Source organism: Vicia villosa, linkage group LG3 (genome assembly GCF_029867415.1).
Source record: "Vicia villosa cultivar HV-30 ecotype Madison, WI linkage group LG3, Vvil1.0, whole genome shotgun sequence".
NCBI lineage: Eukaryota > Viridiplantae > Streptophyta > Magnoliopsida > Fabales > Fabaceae > Vicia > Vicia villosa.
The window spans coordinates 85753883-85774695 of record NC_081182.1 but is presented as its reverse complement, the minus strand read 5'-3'; the positions used below and the strand labels follow the sequence as shown (position 1 = coordinate 85774695).

Sequence of the window (20813 nt, the reverse complement as noted above, 5' to 3'; positions counted from 1 at the left end):
ATCGATTTCAGCCTTAAGGTAATCGATTTCCTCAGTGTAAATTTCAGCAAAAACAGCATTTAAAGGCATGAAACTTGACTTGAACAAATATACAAACACCTTATGATCACACATCAACTTGAGCACGAAATTTCCATCACAAAACCAGCAAATATCATCAATATAGCATCAAAGATGCATTGAACACAAGCAATAAAGATCTACATCATGGATCTAGCAAATTACCACTTCTTGAACAAAGATTTTGGAGTAGCTTCAAGAGCAAGCACAAGGTGTGTAGATCCTTCAAATTTGGAGATGATCAAACAAAGAAAAGAGTGAAATGTAGGAGGCTTAGTTCAAAATTAGCAAGATTCAATGTGAATCTCACTAATCTTATGAAAATGAACTTTGGGTGAGGGTTTTGGAAAGGGTGAGAAATGAATTTGCAAGCAATTTTTTGGCTCTCCAAGCTTGAGAAATGAGAGAGTAGCGGGCTCTATTTATAGGATGAGATCAAGAGTAGTGGTAGTTTGGTCTTTTTGCATTTGGTAATTAGCTTGTGTTTAATTGGTGATTAAAGCGGTATTTAAATGGTAAAATGAGGTTTAAGTGGGTTTAATGAAGGGATTAATTTTGATGAGGTGGAAAATTGGTAAAATGATCAAATAAAAAGGTGCCAAAATGATGTCAAGCTTCCCTCCTTATATTTTTTGAATTTCGCCTTAAGGAAATCGATTTCCCCAGGAGTGAAATCGATTTCACTCTGTTCCAGAAGAGAATTTGGCGCAAAATACACTAGGGAAATCGATTTACCCAGGAGGGAAATCGATTTCATGCTGTCCAGAATGTGATTTTGTTGATGATTGCTGCAGGGAAATCGATTTACCCAGTAGGGAAATCGATTTCATCAGTCAAAAATGTGAAAAATGCCTTGTTTATTGCATGTCTTGGCTTGGTACCTACAAAACAAAAGCCTACAAAGAAACAAAGCAATGTTTTTGGTATTTGGGTTAGTATAAAACAAATTAAAGAAAATTAGGTGCTTGATAGTTCCCCTCAAAGACGAAGCGAACATAACACCGAAAAATGAAATCTCAAGATTGTGATCTTGATTAATGATTGAGATGCAAATGACGTATGATCTTAGGGTCAAAAATTGGGGTATGACACTATGTACTTCTGGGATGCTTCTCACAATACCTTTCATCTCCTATGTGGGATGTTCACCCCAACTCTCTTCGATATAGCTGCTATCACAGGGCTTCGACCAACAGGGGATGACTTCGACCCCAAATATATGGATATCGATACCATAGGGTTTGGGGAAATTAAAGCTACCTATATTGGGTTTACTATAAAACACCATAATAAAGCAAACGATGAAGTCTCGGACGAAGAACATATCACATTCTTGGCGCTTTGGCTCTCAAGATGTGTCTTATGTTCAAGGTATCTTCAAGTAGCAAAGAGATATCTCTGTATGGGCAATCAACTTAATGCGGGGAAAAAATTGGATTTAAGCCAAATGTTTCAGGGGTATCTCTAGGAAAGTCTTGGCGAATCTGTTGACTTCTTGATGGCATACGAAGTTGGGACCTCTCTACTTTTCGCTGGGCCTTTCTGGTTATTGAAATTATGGCTTAATGCTACCTTCGAAGTTGTTCTCCCAAAGAAAAGCATAGTTGATGAAGAAGATGAAGCTATCCAGAACCGGACGGTCGAAGGAACAAGGCTTGCTTACTTAACTCCTCCAGAGGAAGGAGGTCAACGCCTGGAGCATTTCGAGCATATATGGTGATGTTTGCTAAGCACTACAACTTCAGTCCTTCGATAGCTCCGTTTGTAAAAAGGAAAGTAGGTCTTGAGTGGTTCACACGAGAGTTTCCTGCTTCCTCTCCGGATCAACAAGCTTAATCGATGACTATTTGGGAAGCTTTCTTAACTCCTAAGATGATATATCATCGATTACGAATCACAACACTATGCCAAATTCGTCTTTTAGCAGCACCCCTACGAAAGCGCTTTTAGGAAAAAGCGCTGGTATAGGTTTCGCTAAAAACAAAATTAAAAAACACGCAAAAAAAGCGCTCTTATAGGGGGGTTACGAAAGCGCTTTCAAAAAGCGCTGGTAAAGGCATGGGTACGAAAGCGCTTTTCAAAAGCGCTCTTATAGGGGGGTTATGAAAGCGCTTTCAAAAGCGCTGCTATAGGGGGTGGGGTACAAGAGCGCTTTTACCCTAAAAAGCGCTTTTCAAAAAGTGCTGGTAAAGGCATGGGTACGAAAGCGCTTTTCAAAAGCGCTCTTATAGGGGGGTTATGAAAGTGCTTTCAAAAGCACTGCTATAGGGGGTGGGGTACAAGAGCGCTTTTACCCTAAAAAGCGCTGGTAAAGGCATGGGTACGAAGGCGCTTTTCAGAAGCGCTGTCATAGCCTTTTTAAAATTTAAATTTTTAAAAACAAAATTATACTAACGCGTTTCATAATCCCCAATTCCTCTTTTTCTGCCCAGAAAACTCAGAAAATCAACTTGCAAACTTCAACCGCATTCAGGAATTCACGAATTCACGCACACGCATTCACGAATTCACGCATTCACGAATTCAACCGTCGTCGCCCTCACTTCGAATCTGCAGAAACCAATCTCCCACAACTCATGCAAAGAAGAAGCCGAGAGAAGACGAAGGAGATATTGAAGCTGAAGAAACGTACAGGTTCTTCCATTTTCATTTCAATTCTTCATTTACGTTTGTATGCTGATTCTCTATGTTGATTCTGATGTAATGGGGTTATTAAGGGATTGACTGGGATTAGTTCTTGACTGGGATTAAGGATTGCGGTATTTCTGTAGTTCTTCAATTTTTTTATAGATAATTTTGGCTTCAATTTTTAATTTGTTCTTGATCGGAAAACGGCTGCCTATCTACATTTCAAAGACCATTTTATTTTCATTCTTACATAAATAATGAATTTTAACATGCTTTGTGTTTCATGTTACATATTCTCTACCTGGAAGAATCTGATGAAATTGTTATGTGAGTCACCATTTTAATCTGACTGCAAATTCCCTTATAGTTGTAGTTAAAAATCCCACCCTTAACGTATTTAAACTTAGCTTTTCGTTTTGTAACAATTGAAAGGTTTGAAAATATCTTCTATACTGATGTGAGAACACACTGGTAATGTTATACTTATTGTTATAAGTTACTCATAATGAATCAGAATAAATTATTGAAAGTGGCTTTTTCTCTTAGAATAAACTATTGAAATTGTTCTAACTCTTTCTGATTTAAACACTTTTAATCTTTGTTTTAGTTAGTTTTGTTATTATGAATGTTTGTTCTTTGTAGTTATCTATTAAAACTTGGTTGTTATGTGTGATTATTTCTTTTACTAATACATGTTTAGAAATTGTTATGTGTGATTATTCAAACTTGGTTGTTATGTGTGATTATCTCCAATTTTTCCATTAGCTTAATTGATTTCATTTTGTTCTTTGAAGCTTGCTTTACTCAAGCTCGGTTAAAGATTTGTAGAATTTTTTCCAGCAGCTTAGTTTGGTGTTTCATTCCACTAACGCTTTTGAAGACTTGTAGAATTTCTTCAGGTATTCAATCTGTCTATATACTGTGTTGTTACCTTAGATATAATATTGTTAATATCTGAACAGTTAATCATGTTCTGGCCTTGTGGTTCAATCTGTCTATATACTGTGGTTCAATGGTGCTCTTGTGTCTATCTTTGTGTTTCTTGAAAGCTTCTTATTCATGTTTATTAATGTTGTAGAATGAGATAGTTAAGTTAGGTTGGTTATAAGTAGAAGTAAGTAAGTACTAGAAAGAGATAGTTAATGTATTGCTGTGAAATTTGATCTTTGTATATTCATCTAACATTCTTCATATCCCATAGTGATTAAGGATTTTCTTCTTTCACTGGAACAAATATTTGAGCATTTCGGTTTTGTAAATTCGAAAAGTGTAGAACATATGAACTACTTACTGCATTTTTCAAAAATCGAGTTCTAGCTAATTGAGTCTAGAACATATTTGAGCATTTCGGTTTTGTAAATTCGGGTGTTTGTAGTTACTAGCTAATTGATAATTGATTTCATATCATTTTAAATAATTGAGTTCTAGATTGGGGTTTTTTTGATATTGTGTTAGTAGTGGTGTATTTAACTGCATCGTGTGTGTTGAATTTTACAGTTACTTTGAAGCCTCTGGTTTCTACTTGTACAACGCCGATTCAAACCTACCCGTCTCCCACATCAAGTCCAACTCACGTTACTAGCCTTTTCTTCTTGCTTATAGTTTGTTGTTTTATGCTTATAGTTTATTGTTTATGGTTCTATTTAATTTCAATTTAGTGTCTCTCAATCAGTTTTTTGGTTTGTGGACTTATATTACCTTGAAATAAGGTAATGTCTTCTTTAAGAAATCGGGGGTAGGCTGAAATAAGGTACTGTCTTCTTTTAGAGACTCAAACAATCGAGACAACTGTAACTTCCTATCTTTAGCTAACTACCAACTTAACCAATATGAAAGCTATAGGATCTCATTAGGTATTGCTTAAGTGTTGCTTATTCACAGTAGTATATTTTTGTACTATAGTTGCATAACATTCTATTTCAAGACTTGAGTGGTTTGCAAGATTTATTTCTATTATTCACACTTTATAGGATCTCATTAGGTATTTGATCGGTCACCATTTTACACTTAATTTCATCATGAATTCGACACACAATCATCATGTTTGGTAACACTTTTTATTTGTTTTCAAATGTTTTCTTTAATTTATCTAGTTGTAGTTTATTTGTTTGCAATTTGCATTTGTGCCATTTTTATTGTCAATTAGGTGCTTTTGATCTCGTTTGGTAATGGTTCCAGGTTAGCTTTTGATGGATGAAAGATCGCATGTCCAAGAAGTACGCAAAAGGGAAGCAAGGAACAAAAAGGAGTAAAGAGGCAGAGGCTGACACGGTCTGCCCGTGTCACCTGACACGGCCGTGTCAAGCCTCCTGAAGCATTGTTCCTCCAAGACCAGAAGCTGACACGGTCTGCCCGTGTCAAGTGACACGGCCGTGTCAGCTGTGCTGACAGAATTTCAGAATTTTATGTTTTTACGAATTTTAAGTCCCGGGGGCAAATTGGGTATTCTGGCTGGGATCTGAAAACCTAGAGAGGTTAAAAGTGATTTGAGAGACAAGGAGAAGGCACTTTTGGAGATCGTACGATAGAATTCCAAAGAAGAGAAAGATAGCTTCATCAAGGTTTTGGAAGACGAAGAGATTCAACGGTGGACACCATTGAAGATCAGAGTTCTCCTAATCTTTGTAATGTCTAAACTTGTCAATTTTGGTTTCTTGAATATTATGAGAGGCTAAACCCCCCAATGCCAGGGGGTATCCCTGATTTGAATTGTAATGACTATGATCTTCGTATTTCTTTAATCAAGTATTCGTATCATGCAATTTAATTGTCTAATGTTTTATGCCTTCTTTGTTGGACAAACAATGATTGATCTCCGGTTAACAATTTGTAGGATTATGATTGTTAAGGTTTTTAGGCAATTGAATCTGAAAATATCACCTAGGGCTAGGGATATCGTAAGGTTATTTGAACATTCTTGATTATTTACATATTTGGTTTACAAACCTATTTTCTAAGGACTTAGGCAATAGGATTGCAAACCAAAAGGTTTTCACTAAGGACTTAGGAAAACACCCTTAAGAACGAATAGTTGTATCATATGAACTTGTTAAAGAGATCTTCTTACAGAGTCATTATAAGGCAAATCATACACCCACCTTGGCATTGCTCTAAATTTATATATAAAAGCTCAACTTTAATTTCAGCTTATTTTTATTATTTTAACTTATTTCGTTAACAATTAAAACAACACTCTTATGCTCTTTTGTTTAATTGACTTAGCATAATAACTTGTATTTCCTACGCAATCCTCGTGATTGATACTTGGGGTAAAACCCATTATAACTACACCGGTAAAAATAGTACACTTGCTATTTTTCCGATCAAGTTTTTGGCGCTGTTGCCGGTGTTACGACCGGCTTTAAAATTTTAAGCTTTTAAACTTAAACTACAGAGTCGCCACCTATGTTTTATTTTATCCTAAGATAAGGGTAAACATGGGATAAAAACCTAATTAAAGAGTTTCTAAGTAAGTCGAGAACTTAGGGTCAAGGGAAGGTGTTAGGCACCCTTAACCCTTCCTTAAGGTTTTCTATATGTCTCTAAGGTTTGTAAGAGTATTACAATATGGTTTATAAAAAGGTTGCGGTTAAAAGTGCACAGTAGGGTAGAAAATAAAATCTAAAAAAACCTACTTAGTTTTGGGGGAAGGGGACTCGTTCCGGTTATCCGAATGCCTACGTACCTCCTTATGGAGGATCAGAGTCAACGTAGTTCGAAGTTATTTGTTGATGTTTTTTAGGGGATTGTACACCATTAATTGTATGTTGAAATGTGTTTTTACGTAGTTCACAGTTACCGTAGTTCGTAGTTGTGAGTGAGAATAAATTTGTGTACAATCCCTTGTTTTTGTATTTTTTTGGTATGATAATTAGTTAATGTCTTAATCGAGTTTGAATAATTGTAATGCTTGTCTTACATTAGATAATCCTAAGTGTTTTAATGAATAGAATTTTGTAATTTTATTTTAGAGAAAAAAAAAAGTAAATAATTTCAAGTGTCTTTTTTTCCAATTGCATTTATAATTTGATAAGGTATTTAGTGGAGAAAAAAAAAGTGTAATTCAAATGTTTTTTTTTTTACCGTTGCAAGTATACAATATAAAACGAAATGTAATATAATAGATTAATAATACTCTCCATCTAAACTTACTTATAAATGAAAAAATCTAATGAATTAGCAATTAGACAAGTCCCTTTTAACATGGTTAGAGATTATACTAAACCAAATTAATTAATTAAATTAGTTGTTATGTTATTTTTCTAAATTTAATATAATTTTAGTTATTAACTATCTAGATTATTATTAAATAAAATGATAGAGATTGGAAAAATAATTATTGTTATATATTAGAAAATATAAAATAATATATAAATTACAAATATAAAATTATCAACATCATTCGTATGTTTAGTAAATAAAATATATATTAGAGAATTAAAAAAAAATAAAAATAATTATTATGCAATTATTCGAATTGTTTATAAAAAAGATAAGATTAGAAATCTATTAATTAAAGTCAGGGGTGTATTTTTATGTTAATAAGTAATTTAAAAGGGTGTAAGAATAAGTGGATCAGGCCCAACAGACTTAGCCATCCGTTAGCCAATGTGTGGGCACGCTCACGGTATTATGGTGAGTTGCAGAAGTGCGATCATTGATCCAGATCCAATGGTCCACAAAATCGTGATTTGTGGACGTAGATCTAGAATATTTTAATCGAACGGTCTGCATGCATTTGTTTTAAACGAGGGAGTATGATAAGATTAGGTGGGGCACCGCCCACTTGACCAATCACGCGGCCTTTAAGTGGCCACGTGTCGCGATCATGCTTGAGGTGGGGAATTAATTATATTTTTGTTTTTACAAATTTTATTTTTTATTTTCATCGATCTCCTCTTTCTCTCACCTTACGGTCTCTCTCTTTCTCTGTAAACTACAACCAAACCCAGAAAATGAACAGCAAGATGAAGATCTTATGATCTTCATCCCCTTCCTCTCTCCCATTCGCAAAATCTCTAGGAAAAAAAAAAGCAAGAACATAAACACCAATTCCTACCCCAAACATCATGAAACCCAACCCAATTTCTTCAGAAATCAACACTTAAACAACAATCAAGATCCGAGATTCAAAGCATGTTCATCAATATAACATCCTAAGCTAAGTATTCGGATTACCTCTTTCCAGAAATTCTTTACGTTATTTTTCCTCTCCGATCTTGATTTGATTCCGCTTCTTCTTCGTTCCAGGTTTTAAATCGGCAGTGCGGCGAGCTCTTTATCCGTCTCCTTCTCTCCAATTTCTTTTTTTTTTTTCGGTCCCTTCTTCGATTGTTAGGTCTCAGTTTTATAGTCTTTTTAGGTTCTGATGAATTAGGAAATAGTTTTAAGAGTTTTAATTCTGATTATTCCAAGGTTTGATTCACTTTTTAAGAGGTTTGATTTGATTCTAGATTAGGAAAGATTCGATTTCTTGTTGAAGTTGTATTTTAATTTTGATGTAAATGCATTTCGATCCGATTTGTAATGATAACTTTGGTATTTAATTGCTAATATTTTTTCCTTTTCTGAAATTTTCGGTTTTGATTTTATTGATAAAACTGAATTTGGGCTGGAGAGTTTTTTAGGGTTCGTGCATGTTGAAGGAGCGGCGGCCGCTGCTGTGAAGAAGATGAACAGGGTTCAAAGAACCCTAATTTTGACTTAGTCAATTATTTTAATAATAATAAGAAATAATAATTAAAAAATTAATTAATATGATAATGTTAATAATTATTGTTTTAAATGATTATTGGCACTAGTTATAACAGTAATAAAATGTTAATCAAATATAATAACTTAAGTGATATTATAATAATGATTGAAATGATAATAATAAAAACATTCTAAATAATAATTAATAGTATTAATAATAGCAAATTAATAAGGGACAAAAATGGTTGGTTTGCATTACACGTAATCAGCAAAAATTGGAATAGCTAATTTGGTCAACTAAAAACAATTAACATAATTCTAATAAATATATATAATACTAGTACTTTATGTTAATTTAATAATACTTATTAATAATGTAATAACTAATATTTTTATGTTGTTTTATTATTATATTTATAAAATAAATAAATAAAAAAAAGGACAATAAGCGCTCCTTTTTCTCTTCTCTTTTTTTATTTAAAAACTTATATAACTAAAACCAACATTTTAATAACATGAATAATTAAAAGTAATTTGTTAAATTTATTGATTAATTAAATAAATATTGGTAAGATAAATATTAAAACATGATACTTCTATATGGACTCTAATTCTATGGGCCTAAGAAATATTTAAACAGCTCACACCCCTATTTTGCATACACCTTTTATAAGTTAAATACAAAACAAACAATCATAATATGCTAAATAATAGAGTAAAATATTAAATAAAATAGGTTAAATTTTGGGGTATGACAGCTGCCCCTATTTAATTACTCTTTGATTGAAGAGCGTGAGAATACACAAGTCTCACGCGTTTCGAATCAGAGGGTTATTAAATAATGGAAGACCCCTAAATTTATCCAACAAATAGGCATGGATAATTAATTTATCCATACCAAGGTTTGTGAATTGACATATCTATTTCGCTATAAGATTGACACTCATAGCCACAAGATACATTTGTCACATGTTTCATTCCTTCATTCTCACTTACGAGATAAGGAGTACGAATGTCGACTCTATATTTATAATAAAGTCGAGAATGTTCAATGAAGATTATGCACTCTTACCACAACCTAGGGGGTAAGTGGTGCGAGTCTAAACTCACATTTAGGATTAATCCAATAGAGCTGGGGAAACATGAAGAAATAACTTGCCAAAGTCTAGGGACTAATGAAGCAAGCATTCACAGATTCTTGTTTGTGTGTGCAGGATTAGCTTGCTAAAAAGGTAGCAAGCATTCTCAGATCCTGATTTATGTGCGCAGGATTAACTTGCTAAAAAGGTAGCAAGCATTCTCAGATCCTGATTTACGCGTGCAGGATTAACTTGCTAAAAAGCAAGCATTCTCAGATCCTAATTTATGCGCGTATGATTAACTTGCTAAAAAGGTAGCAAGCATTCTCAGATACTAATTTATGCGCGCAGGATTAACTTGCTAAAAAGGTAGCAAGCATTCTCAGACCCTGATTTACGCGTGTAGGATTAACTAGCTAAAAAGGTAGCAAGCATTCTCAGATCCTAATTTATGCGCGTAGGATTAACTTGCTAAAAAGGTAGCAAGCATTCTCAGATCCTAATTTATGCGCGTAGGATTAACTTGCTAAAAAGGTAGCAAGCATTCTCAGATCTTAATTTATGCGTTCAGGATTAACTTGCTAAAAAGGTAGCGAGCATTCTCAGACCCTGATTTACGCGTGTAGGATTAACTAGCTAAAAAGGTAGCAAGCATTCTCAGATCCTAATTTATGCGCGTAGGATTAACTTGCTAAAAAGGTAGCAAGCATTCTCAGATCCTGATTTACGCGTGCAGGATTAACTTGCTAAAAAGGTAGCAAGCATTCTCAGACCCTGATTTATGCGTGCAGGATTAACTTACTAAAAAGGTAGCAAGCATTCTCAGATCCTGATTTTATACTTTCTTAACGCAACCTTTAGGGTAAGAAGTATATAAATAGATAACTTGGTGCTGCACATACTATATGTGCAAAGTTATATTGAGGATTCTTAAGTGAATTATGTTGTAAGTATGTATAATGATTAGGTTATGGACAACGGTAATGATATCGAAAGACTTCAATCGGGTGATTGGGAGGATATCTCAGTAAGGTTACTGGCATCGGTAAGGTTACCGGGAAGTGGATGGACAAAGTGGTTTAGCACCAGAGTAATGAATTGGATGCTTTGATGTATGGGATAATGCTTATGCTCATGCATATGTTGATTGATGTAACGAGTGGAATAAAATAATGTCTTCTATAAGACTACCTGAAAAGGTTTCCGGAATGGATATGAACATTTGTCTTAAAGAAGACTACCTGAAAAAATTCTTAGAAAGGATAAAATTTATCTTAAAGACTACCTAAAAAGGTTCTTAGAAAATGATAAGGAATGTCTTAAAGAAGACTACCTGAAGAGGTTCCTGGAAAGGATGATGAATGTCTTAGAAAAGGCTACCTAGAAAGGTTCTTAGAAAAAGAATGTCTTAAAGAAGACTACCTGGAGAGGTTCCTAGAAAAAGAATGTCTTAAAGAAGACCACCTGGAGAGATTCTTAGAAAGGATGACAATTTGTCTTAAATAAGACTGCTTGAAGAGGTTCCTAAAAAGGATCGTAAGAATTGTCCTAAAGAAGACTACCTAAAAAGGGTGTGGTGTAATGTATCAACCAATGTATGTAATGCATGATTTATATGTATTTTCATGATGCTTCAATGATAGGTTGTTGATAACCAAAGCGTATATAGCTCACTGGAGTTGTAGGTTTGTTTGATAAGGTGGGGTGTGATGCTAGCGCGACTTCTCAATCCCTGTTTTTTTTGAATTTTGACGATCGTAGTTAGGAGAAAGATTTACTGGGGAAAAATATGAGGATAGTTTTCCCCTTCGTAGTATGTCTTGCCCCAATTTGTTAGGTTTTTGTTAAGATTTGTCTTGATATGAACTTGGACGTAGTTTTATCGTAGTAGGGACTTGAGATGGCTAGCCTCACTAATTTGAATTCGCAACACGATGCCCCTTGATTAAATGAATCTCGAAATGATTTCAATCTGATGATCTATTTTGAATCAACTCCTTTTGATCGAGCCTCGTAGTGATTGCCCCAACATTTGAAAGTTGAAAGGTCTGCCCTCAATCTGGAGGATATTGAGGGCTAACCGTTATGTGATATCAATTCGATATGAATTGCCCCAATATTTAGATTTTTGAAAGATATGCCCCTGATTGTTATTAGTTCGAGATGTGACCCAAGTCAATTGAACCTTAAGAAGAATGCCCCTAGTAAATAGGTTCTTTGATTGTATGCCCCTGTAATCCTTGAGATTTTGCCCCTGTTTAGGAAAACCCTCTGGACGTGGTTTCCCCATTCAAGAGTCCTTATCAAAAATAATCGCGTTTGGTTAAACCGATTTCGAGATCTCCTTGTGTGCTAAGTGTTTGTTCCTAGATGACGTTATACCCTTCGAAAAGTAATTCTTATTTATGCACATGCCAGTTTTGAAATTGAAGTTCGTTATGAAATATAAATGGATGATAAGAGATGGAAGATGCGAAGAATCGATATGGATAGTCATTATTAAACAAAAGGAGTTAGTTTAACCAATTTTATGCCAAGTATGCTTTCAAAGTTAACCTTGCTTCAATTAGGGCTTTTGAATGTTGTATCGTGGTCGTGGTTCGTGGTTTAAGAAACAAAGGATATATGGCTCAAAATTTATTTAACCCACCCCGTTCTACTTGATATTCTCCAATCCTAAATTCGATTAATCCAATAGATGCGTCCAGTCTCCAAGAGAATTTTCGTAGTCATATAGACGAGGAGTGTAGATAAGGTTCAAGCGTAGATGATTCTTGAGATAGCAGTCACAAGACTATTCTCCTATTTCCTTGTTTTTAATCCCTTATTTTTGCATGAACCAATTCTTTTGAATTTGCGGTCCATTGGGATGCCCTGATTTTTTTGCCTAAGTTTTATTTTTGACTTAGCGGGCCCTCCTCTTTTTTTGAAATCGTTCTTTTGCTTTTTTTTTCATTTTGAGCGTTCTGACTGCCATGTTTGATTTTTAGAGCTTCATCTTTGTGGTTTCCTCGACTTTAGATGATGATTGCGAGAGAATGAGTGTGATTGAACCTTTGCTTAGATTAACTGATTCTCTTGAGAATAGAATGTACCATTGAATTAATCGAAATCTACCCTGCCCCTGGTTAAGATTAAGGTTTATTTGAAAAATAGAAACAACTCCAACTTCTAGCTCGAGGGGGTTGACTACGGATTATCTCCTTATTTCTCCACTGTTTAAGGATTGAAACAATGCCTTACCTCATCAGCTCGGTCTTACATTGAAAGCATGCATTTAGCAAAATTCGGTTATTTATATTTCGTTATTCTCCCTTAAGTTTGTTTAAAGTGGAAGTGGAAAGTTGATAATTGCAATGGAAAAGTATTGATATTCACATATATGAAAGAGTGAAACGAATGGATTTCTTTCAAAACATGCATGATTATTTTATTAGAATTATTAATCAAAAGGTACAACGTTTACAACAAGTAACACTTAGCAATTACAATTTGAAATGATAAAACCTATTGATCCAAAGGACATTCTCCTTTGTTGATCCAATGACTTTGTTTTACTTCTTAGTTCTTTGACTTGTAGAAGTGAAGGGTGATTTTTGACTCTCCTTGGGCATACCAATTTTGTTGAGAAGGCAGTTGATCTCGATGTAGGGGAATCTCCAAGTTGAACTTGGGGAGTAGGCGTAGGCGTAGCTTGTATATTTAAGAGCATCCTTCTATCCTTGTAGGACCAAGCTCATTTGAATATCTAATGATAAATCTCCTCTCTCCATAGTTTAAGAGTCTACTCGAGTTTATTCACGAGTCTCGGGAAATCAACTAGCGTTATTGTTGATTGGATAAGGGCGAAGGTGGAAATGCAAATGTATGAATGCATGAAGATGCGTGGGAAACCCCTACAGGATAGGGACTATGATAGATAGATGGAAATCCCTACAGGCTAGGGAATGCGTAGGAGAGAGCACACGGTAACCATTCAACAGTCACCGGATCCCATGAGTCGTTTGCTTCAAATATAATGGCCCTCAAAATAGATATCCGAGGGCGTAGATTCAAAGTCTAATGAACGGGTGGCTTGGATTGCATATTGACTACAACAGATCGCATGGTCCGTTTGCTTCAAATCTAATGGCTCTCAGAATAGATATCCGAGGGCGTAGATTCAAAGTCTAATGAACGAATGACTAGGTTTGAATATTGATTGAGGATGTACGGTATGCGAGCGCTCGGGGATCCATCAAGAGTCTCCTTATCACATGGCCATCATGAGGCCACATGTTTCACATTAAACCAAAATCTAAGAGGACTTATAGACAATGTCAGATTAAAAAGGCATCCCTAAAGGCGAGGGATCCAGGTTAAACGAAGTATAACCTTAAGATTCTAAGGGATGATAATCATAGGAGGCGATCCTACGTAGACTTAGGATTACAAAACAATGCCCTTCTCGGGAAGGCTTCCCATGAAGGATAAGATGATATAATTACCATAGTATGTATGTTCATAAGTTCGTCCTACGGATTTTCTACCCTTCCCAAAAGTGGTTAATTTCTAAGGGTCTCATGGGGCCCTTCATATCCTCCAAAACTTTTTGTTTCTTTGGATTTTTAGAAGGACTCTTTTGTCCATAAGGTTTGAATTTTAGGGGTAGGTTCCCAGAGAGATCAGCCAAATTCCGCATCCTACCCTCGACAAGGTCTAGCCTCGTCTAAGATATTTCTCGGAATTCAGCCCACTCTGAGTGGAATTGTCACTAAAGCTCGTAGGCGATGCAAGTCTCCTCTTACTTAGTGACAATCCCCACACTTAAGGTTTAACACCAATTTTATATATATCCCAGCAAAAATAAGGCAAACAAATATTTCAATTAATAATATTTAACATTATTAAAAAAACAAATAAAGTAAAGGATAATATATAAAAAAGAAATTACCAAATAAATATAAACCATAAACCCAAAACCTAAACCAAAGAGACATGCCCCAAACCTTAAGTGCTTCTCTGCTTTAAGGGTCCCCAGCAGAGTCGCCAGCTGTTACGACCGGCTTTAAAATTTTAAGCTTTTAAACTTAAACTACAGAGTCGCCACCTATGTTTTATTTTATCCTAAGATAAGGGTAAGCATGGGATAAAAACCTAATTAAAGAGTTTCTAAGTAAGTCGAGAACTTAGGGTCAAGGGAAGGTGTTAGGCACCCTTAACCCTTCCTTAAGGTTTTCTATATGTCTCTAAGTTTTGTAAGAGTATTACAGTATGGTTTATAAAAAGGTTGCGGTTAAAAGTGCACAGTAGGGTAGAAAATAAAATCTAAAAAAACCTACTTAGTTTTGGGGGAAGGGGACTCGTTCCGGTTATCCGAATGCCTACGTACCTCCTTATGGAGGATCAGAGTCAACGTAGTTCGAAGTTATTTGTTGATGTTTTTTAGGGGATTGTACACCATTAATTGTATGTTGAAATGTGTTTTTACGTAGTTCACAGTTACCGTAGTTCGTAGTTGTGAGTGAGAATAAATTTGTGTACAATCCCTTGTTTTTGTATTTTTTTGGTATGATAATTAGTTAATGTCTTAATCGAGTTTGAATAATTGTAATGCTTGTCTTACATTAGATAATCCTAAGTGTTTTAATGAATAGAATTTTGTAATTTTATTTTAGAGAAAAAAAAAAGTAAATAATTTCAAGTGTCTTTTTTTCCAATTGCATTTATAATTTGATAAGGTATTTAGTGGAGAAAAAAAAAGTGTAATTCAAATGTTTTTTTTTTTACCGTTGCAAGTATACAATATAAAACGAAATGTAATATAATAGATTAATAATACTCTCCATCTAAACTTACTTATAAATGAAAAAATCTAATGAATTAGCAATTAGACAAGTCCCTTTTAACATGGTTAGAGATTATACTAAACCAAATTAATTAATTAAATTAGTTGTTATGTTATTTTTCTAAATTTAATATAATTTTAGTTATTAACTATCTAGATTATTATTAAATAAAATGATAGAGATTGGAAAAATAATTATTGTTATATATTAGAAAATATAAAATAATATATAAATTACAAATATAAAATTATCAACATCATTCGTATGTTTAGTAAATAAAATATATATTAGAGAATTAAAAAAAAATAAAAATAATTATTATGCAATTATTCGAATTGTTTATAAAAAAGATAAGATTAGAAATCTATTAATTAAAGTCAGGGGTGTATTTTTATGTTAATAAGTAATTTAAAAGGGTGTAAGAATAAGTGGATCAGGCCCAACAGACTTAGCCATCCGTTAGCCAATGTGTGGGCACGCTCACGGTATTATGGTGAGTTGCAGAAGTGCGATCATTGATCCAGATCCAATGGTCCACAAAATCGTGATTTGTGGACGTAGATCTAGAATATTTTAATCGAACGGTCTGCATGCATTTGTTTTAAACGAGGGAGTATGATAAGATTAGGTGGGGCACCGCCCACTTGACCAATCACGCGGCCTTTAAGTGGCCACGTGTCGCGATCATGCTTGAGGTGGGGAATTAATTATATTTTTGTTTTTACAAATTTTATTTTTTATTTTCATCGATCTCCTCTTTCTCTCACCTTACGGTCTCTCTCTTTCTCTGTAAACTACAACCAAACCCAGAAAATGAACAGCAAGATGAAGATCTTATGATCTTCATCCCCTTCCTCTCTCCCATTCGCAAAATCTCTAGGAAAAAAAAAAGCAAGAACATAAACACCAATTCCTACCCCAAACATCATGAAACCCAACCCAATTTCTTCAGAAATCAACACTTAAACAACAATCAAGATCCGAGATTCAAAGCATGTTCATCAATATAACATCCTAAGCTAAGTATTCGGATTACCTCTTTCCAGAAATTCTTTACGTTATTTTTCCTCTCCGATCTTGATTTGATTCCGCTTCTTCTTCGTTCCAGGTTTTAAATCGGCAGTGCGGCGAGCTCTTTATCCGTCTCCTTCTCTCCAATTTCTTTTTTTTTTTTCGGTCCCTTCTTCGATTGTTAGGTCTCAGTTTTATAGTCTTTTTAGGTTCTGATGAATTAGGAAATAGTTTTAAGAGTTTTAATTCTGATTATTCCAAGGTTTGATTCACTTTTTAAGAGGTTTGATTTGATTCTAGATTAGGAAAGATTCGATTTCTTGTTGAAGTTGTATTTTAATTTTGATGTAAATGCATTTCGATCCGATTTGTAATGATAACTTTGGTATTTAATTGCTAATATTTTTTCCTTTTCTGAAATTTTCGGTTTTGATTTTATTGATAAAACTGAATTTGGGCTGGAGAGTTTTTTAGGGTTCGTGCATGTTGAAGGAGCGGCGGCCGCTGCTGTGAAGAAGATGAACAGGGTTCAAAGAACCCTAATTTTGACTTAGTCAATTATTTTAATAATAATAAGAAATAATAATTAAAAAATTAATTAATATGATAATGTTAATAATTATTGTTTTAAATGATTATTGGCACTAGTTATAACAGTAATAAAATGTTAATCAAATATAATAACTTAAGTGATATTATAATAATGATTGAAATGATAATAATAAAAACATTCTAAATGATAATTAATAGTATTAATAATAGCAAATTAATAAGGGACAAAAATGGTTGGTTTGCATTACACGTAATCAGCAAAAATTGGAATAGCTAATTTGGTCAACTAAAAACAATTAACATAATTCTAATAAATATATATAATACTAGTACTTTATGTTAATTTAATAATACTTATTAATAATGTAATAACTAATATTTTTATGTTGTTTTATTATTATATTTATAAAATAAATAAATAAAAAAAAGGACAATAAGCGCTCCTTTTTCTCTTCTCTTTTTTTATTTAAAAACTTATATAACTAAAACCAACATTTTAATAACATGAATAATTAAAAGTAATTTGTTAAATTTATTGATTAATTAAATAAATATTGGTAAGATAAATATTAAAACATGATACTTCTATATGGACTCTAATTCTATGGGCCTAAGAAATATTTAAACAGCTCACACCCCTATTTTGCATACACCTTTTATAAGTTAAATACAAAACAAACAATCATAATATGCTAAATAATAGAGTAAAATATTAAATAAAATAGGTTAAATTTTGGGGTATGACAGCCGGGGATTGCCAAAATATAAGTCATTATTTAGTCAATTAAAATTTTATTGCTCTGCAATTAAAATTTTATTTCCTCTGCAATTTTTAATTTTTTTTTTACTCCCAACTAATCATTGTCTAATCTTGTATGCGAGGTAAGGCCTCAGCTGAACTTCTTTTTGACACAGAACCAAAAAGATTATTGCGAGCACGACTACGAGAAGTTAAGCAGAAAAGACTGGCATCGAAAGAGGGATCACCTATAGTTTCAGAATCGGAAGACGAAGAAGTACCATCTATTCCGTCCGAGCATTCAGATTCTGAATCTGAAACTATGGAAGCGGATCCACCTCCTCCAGAGAGACTTTTAGGTGATTATGGAAGGGCTAATGCACCGCTTGGAAGAATGACCATAGTAAATCAATCGGTTAACGTGGCACACTTCCAACTACATCCTTCCACTATTTGCCAGTTAGAAAGCAAGCCCTTTGCTGGAAGATTTAGCGAAGATGCGAATAAGCATCTACAGAGATTCCTCACCACAACAACATCATTGAAGATAGAAGGCCATTCCGAAGAAGCCAAGAGACTCGTGATGTTCCCTTTCACTTTATCCGAAGATGCGGAAGAGTGGTTTTACTCACTTCCAGCTCGAAGTATCACCACATGGCAACAGATGGAAACCGCTTTTCTTAATGAGTACTTCCCCGCGTCAATTTTCATTCGAAAAAGATATGATATTGTAAATTTCAAGCAGAAAGAAGGGGAATCGTTGGGAGATGCATATAAAAGGTTTAAGAGGTGTTTGGTTGCGTGTCCTACTCATAGTATGGACCCAACCGAGAAAATGCAGACTTTTGTTAATGGTCTACGAGTCAAGACAAAATAGCTTATAGACACTGCAGCCGGTGGCTCAACTAATTTTTCAACAGCCACTGGTATCAAGAGAATCATAGAAGCTATTGCCGCTAATGAGCACATTGAGTTATATGATCGTGCAATGAGCCAACCGGAAGGTAAAATTGATTTTAAGCTCGCAGATCAAGTGGTTAAAATGGAGGAACAGATTGCGGCTGAAGTAGAAAGAAGGTTAAAGAAGATGAATATTGGTGAACAGAAAGTAGCACATGTAGAGCCAGTAACTTCAGTTTTGTGTGAAATATGTGGTGGACCGCATTTTGCTATGCATTGTATGGCAACGCAAGAACAGGTTGAACAGATTCATATGTTGAGGCAAAATAATCCATACGCCAATACATACAATCCAGGTTGGAAAAATCATCCTAATTTCGCATGGAAGGACCAACAAGGAAACTTCCAAAAGCAAGGACCAAACCAGTTTCAAGCTCCAGCTCAACCACAACAATATAGACCTCCACAACAACAACCATCATACCAGCAACAATTTCAACACCATCCACAACAGTTCCAAACTCAAGGTCAACAACAATTCCAACAACAGGCTCCGAAGAAGGCAGAATGGGAGATAGCTATTGAAAAAATGGCAGCTCAAAAATCTCAATTCCAGGAAGAAACTAGGAGCAACCAGAGGAACACATGGGCCTCTATCAAAAATCTAGAAATCCAAATGAGTCAGATTGCACAATAAATGACTAACTCTCAACCACCGGGTGCTCTACCTAGTGCTACGGTTACGAATCCCAGAGACAATAATCATGTGAACGCTGTGACTACCAGAAGCAATAAATCCAATGACAAACCTGAGAAGAATTCTGATGAAGAAGATATATTGATTGAAGTGGATGTAGAGATTAAAGAAAATGAGGTTGTAAGTCAAGAGGCCACGGGGGACAAAAGGGTGGTAAAAGAAAAAGAGTTACACCTAAACCGGCGGTTAAACTCCCTTTTCCAACAAGAAATAAGAAGAAAGAACAACATGAGAAAATTTTTGAGAAGTTCTTGGAGATGTTCAAGAAACTTGAGCTGAACATTCCCTTCTTAGAAGCACTTGAGCAAATGCCAACCTATGCAAAATTCATGAAATATATTATTTCAAAGAAGCGGACCATCGAGAGTGATCCGATTATTCTAACTGAAACTTGTAGTGCTATTTTGCAGGGCATGAAGATTCCGGTTAAAAAGAAAGATCGAGGTTCAGTAACTATTCCATGCACCATCGGTGATAGGTCTTTCAAGAAAGCTCTGATTGATTTGGGAGCAAGTGTAAGTCTTATGCCATTATCCATCTACAAAAGATTGGGAATAGGTAAAGTACAAGATACACGAATGACACTTCAGTTTGCTGACCAATCGGTGAAAAGACCGTACGGAGTGGTAGAAGACGTGTTGGTGAAAATCGACAAGTTCGTATTCCCTGTAGATTTTGTTATTCTAGAGATGCCCGAAGATGAAGAGATACCAATCATTTTGGGGTGACCATTTTTAGAGACCAGGAGATGCTTGATCGACATCGAGGAAGGTACAATGACCTTGAAAGTCTATGATGAGGAACTAAAGATTGATGTGCGAAACACCATGAAATACAAAGATGACATTGCCACAGGTCAACACATTGAGGTAATTGATCAAATTTGTGATGAAGGAAATCCATTGACAACACAAAAGTTACCTTTGGAGAGAGTTTTGAGTTTATCAATCTTTAGAGAAGAGAAGGTAGTTGATGAAAAAGATAGTGAAGTTTTAGCCATGATGGAAACAACATCATTTGTCAAAAATTCTCGCCACAACCGATGGGAGGAGCTAAGGCAACCGTTAGTGGAGGGAAGTAAAGATGAACCAAAGAAGGGGGTTGAACTAAAACAATTATCGGAGAACCTCAAATATGTCTTTTTAGACACTAAGAGTAAGTGCCCGACCATCAAGTGGTTAGAAAGGAGGTGGTAAAACTTTTGGACGCAAGGATGATCTATCCAATATCTTACAGTTCATGGGTGAGTCCAGTTCATGTGGTGCCAAAGAAAGGTGGAACTACAATGATTAAGAATGAAAAGAATGAGTTGATTCCCATGAGGACAGTTACAGGGTGGAGAATCTGTATTGACTACCGAAGACTAAATCTGGCGACAAGAAAAGATCACTTCCCGTTGCCTTTCATCGACCATATGTTAGAAAGGTTAGCAGGTCATGACTACTACTGTTTTCTCGATGGTTACTCGGGGTATAATCAGATAGCTATTGCACCAGAAGACCGCTTTTACATGCCCTTTTGGTATTTTTGCCTACAGAAGAATGCCATTCGGGTTATCTAATGCC

The 20813-nt window shown here is 34.8% G+C and overlaps 1 protein-coding gene across 1 annotated transcript; it reads left to right on the top strand.

The window, feature by feature from the left end:
- The first annotated feature begins 19188 nt into the window (after window positions 1-19188).
- LOC131658452 (uncharacterized) lies at window positions 19189-19976 on the top strand. The gene is made up of 2 exons (XM_058927744.1): window positions 19189-19368; window positions 19659-19976. Exons 1-2 carry the CDS (start codon window positions 19189-19191, stop codon window positions 19974-19976), a joined length of 498 nt encoding a protein of 165 aa, XP_058783727.1.
- The last annotated feature ends 837 nt before the right edge of the window (window positions 19977-20813 follow it).

Coding starts and splice junctions, on each gene's coding strand:
- LOC131658452 (XM_058927744.1), top strand. CDS start 19,189: ATGACTAACTCTCAACCACCGGGTGCTCTACCTAGTGCTACGGTTACG. Junction 19,369..19,658: donor AGATTAAAGAAAATGAGGTT/GTAAGTCAAGAG, acceptor GCTATTTTGCAG/GGCATGAAGATTCCGGTTAA.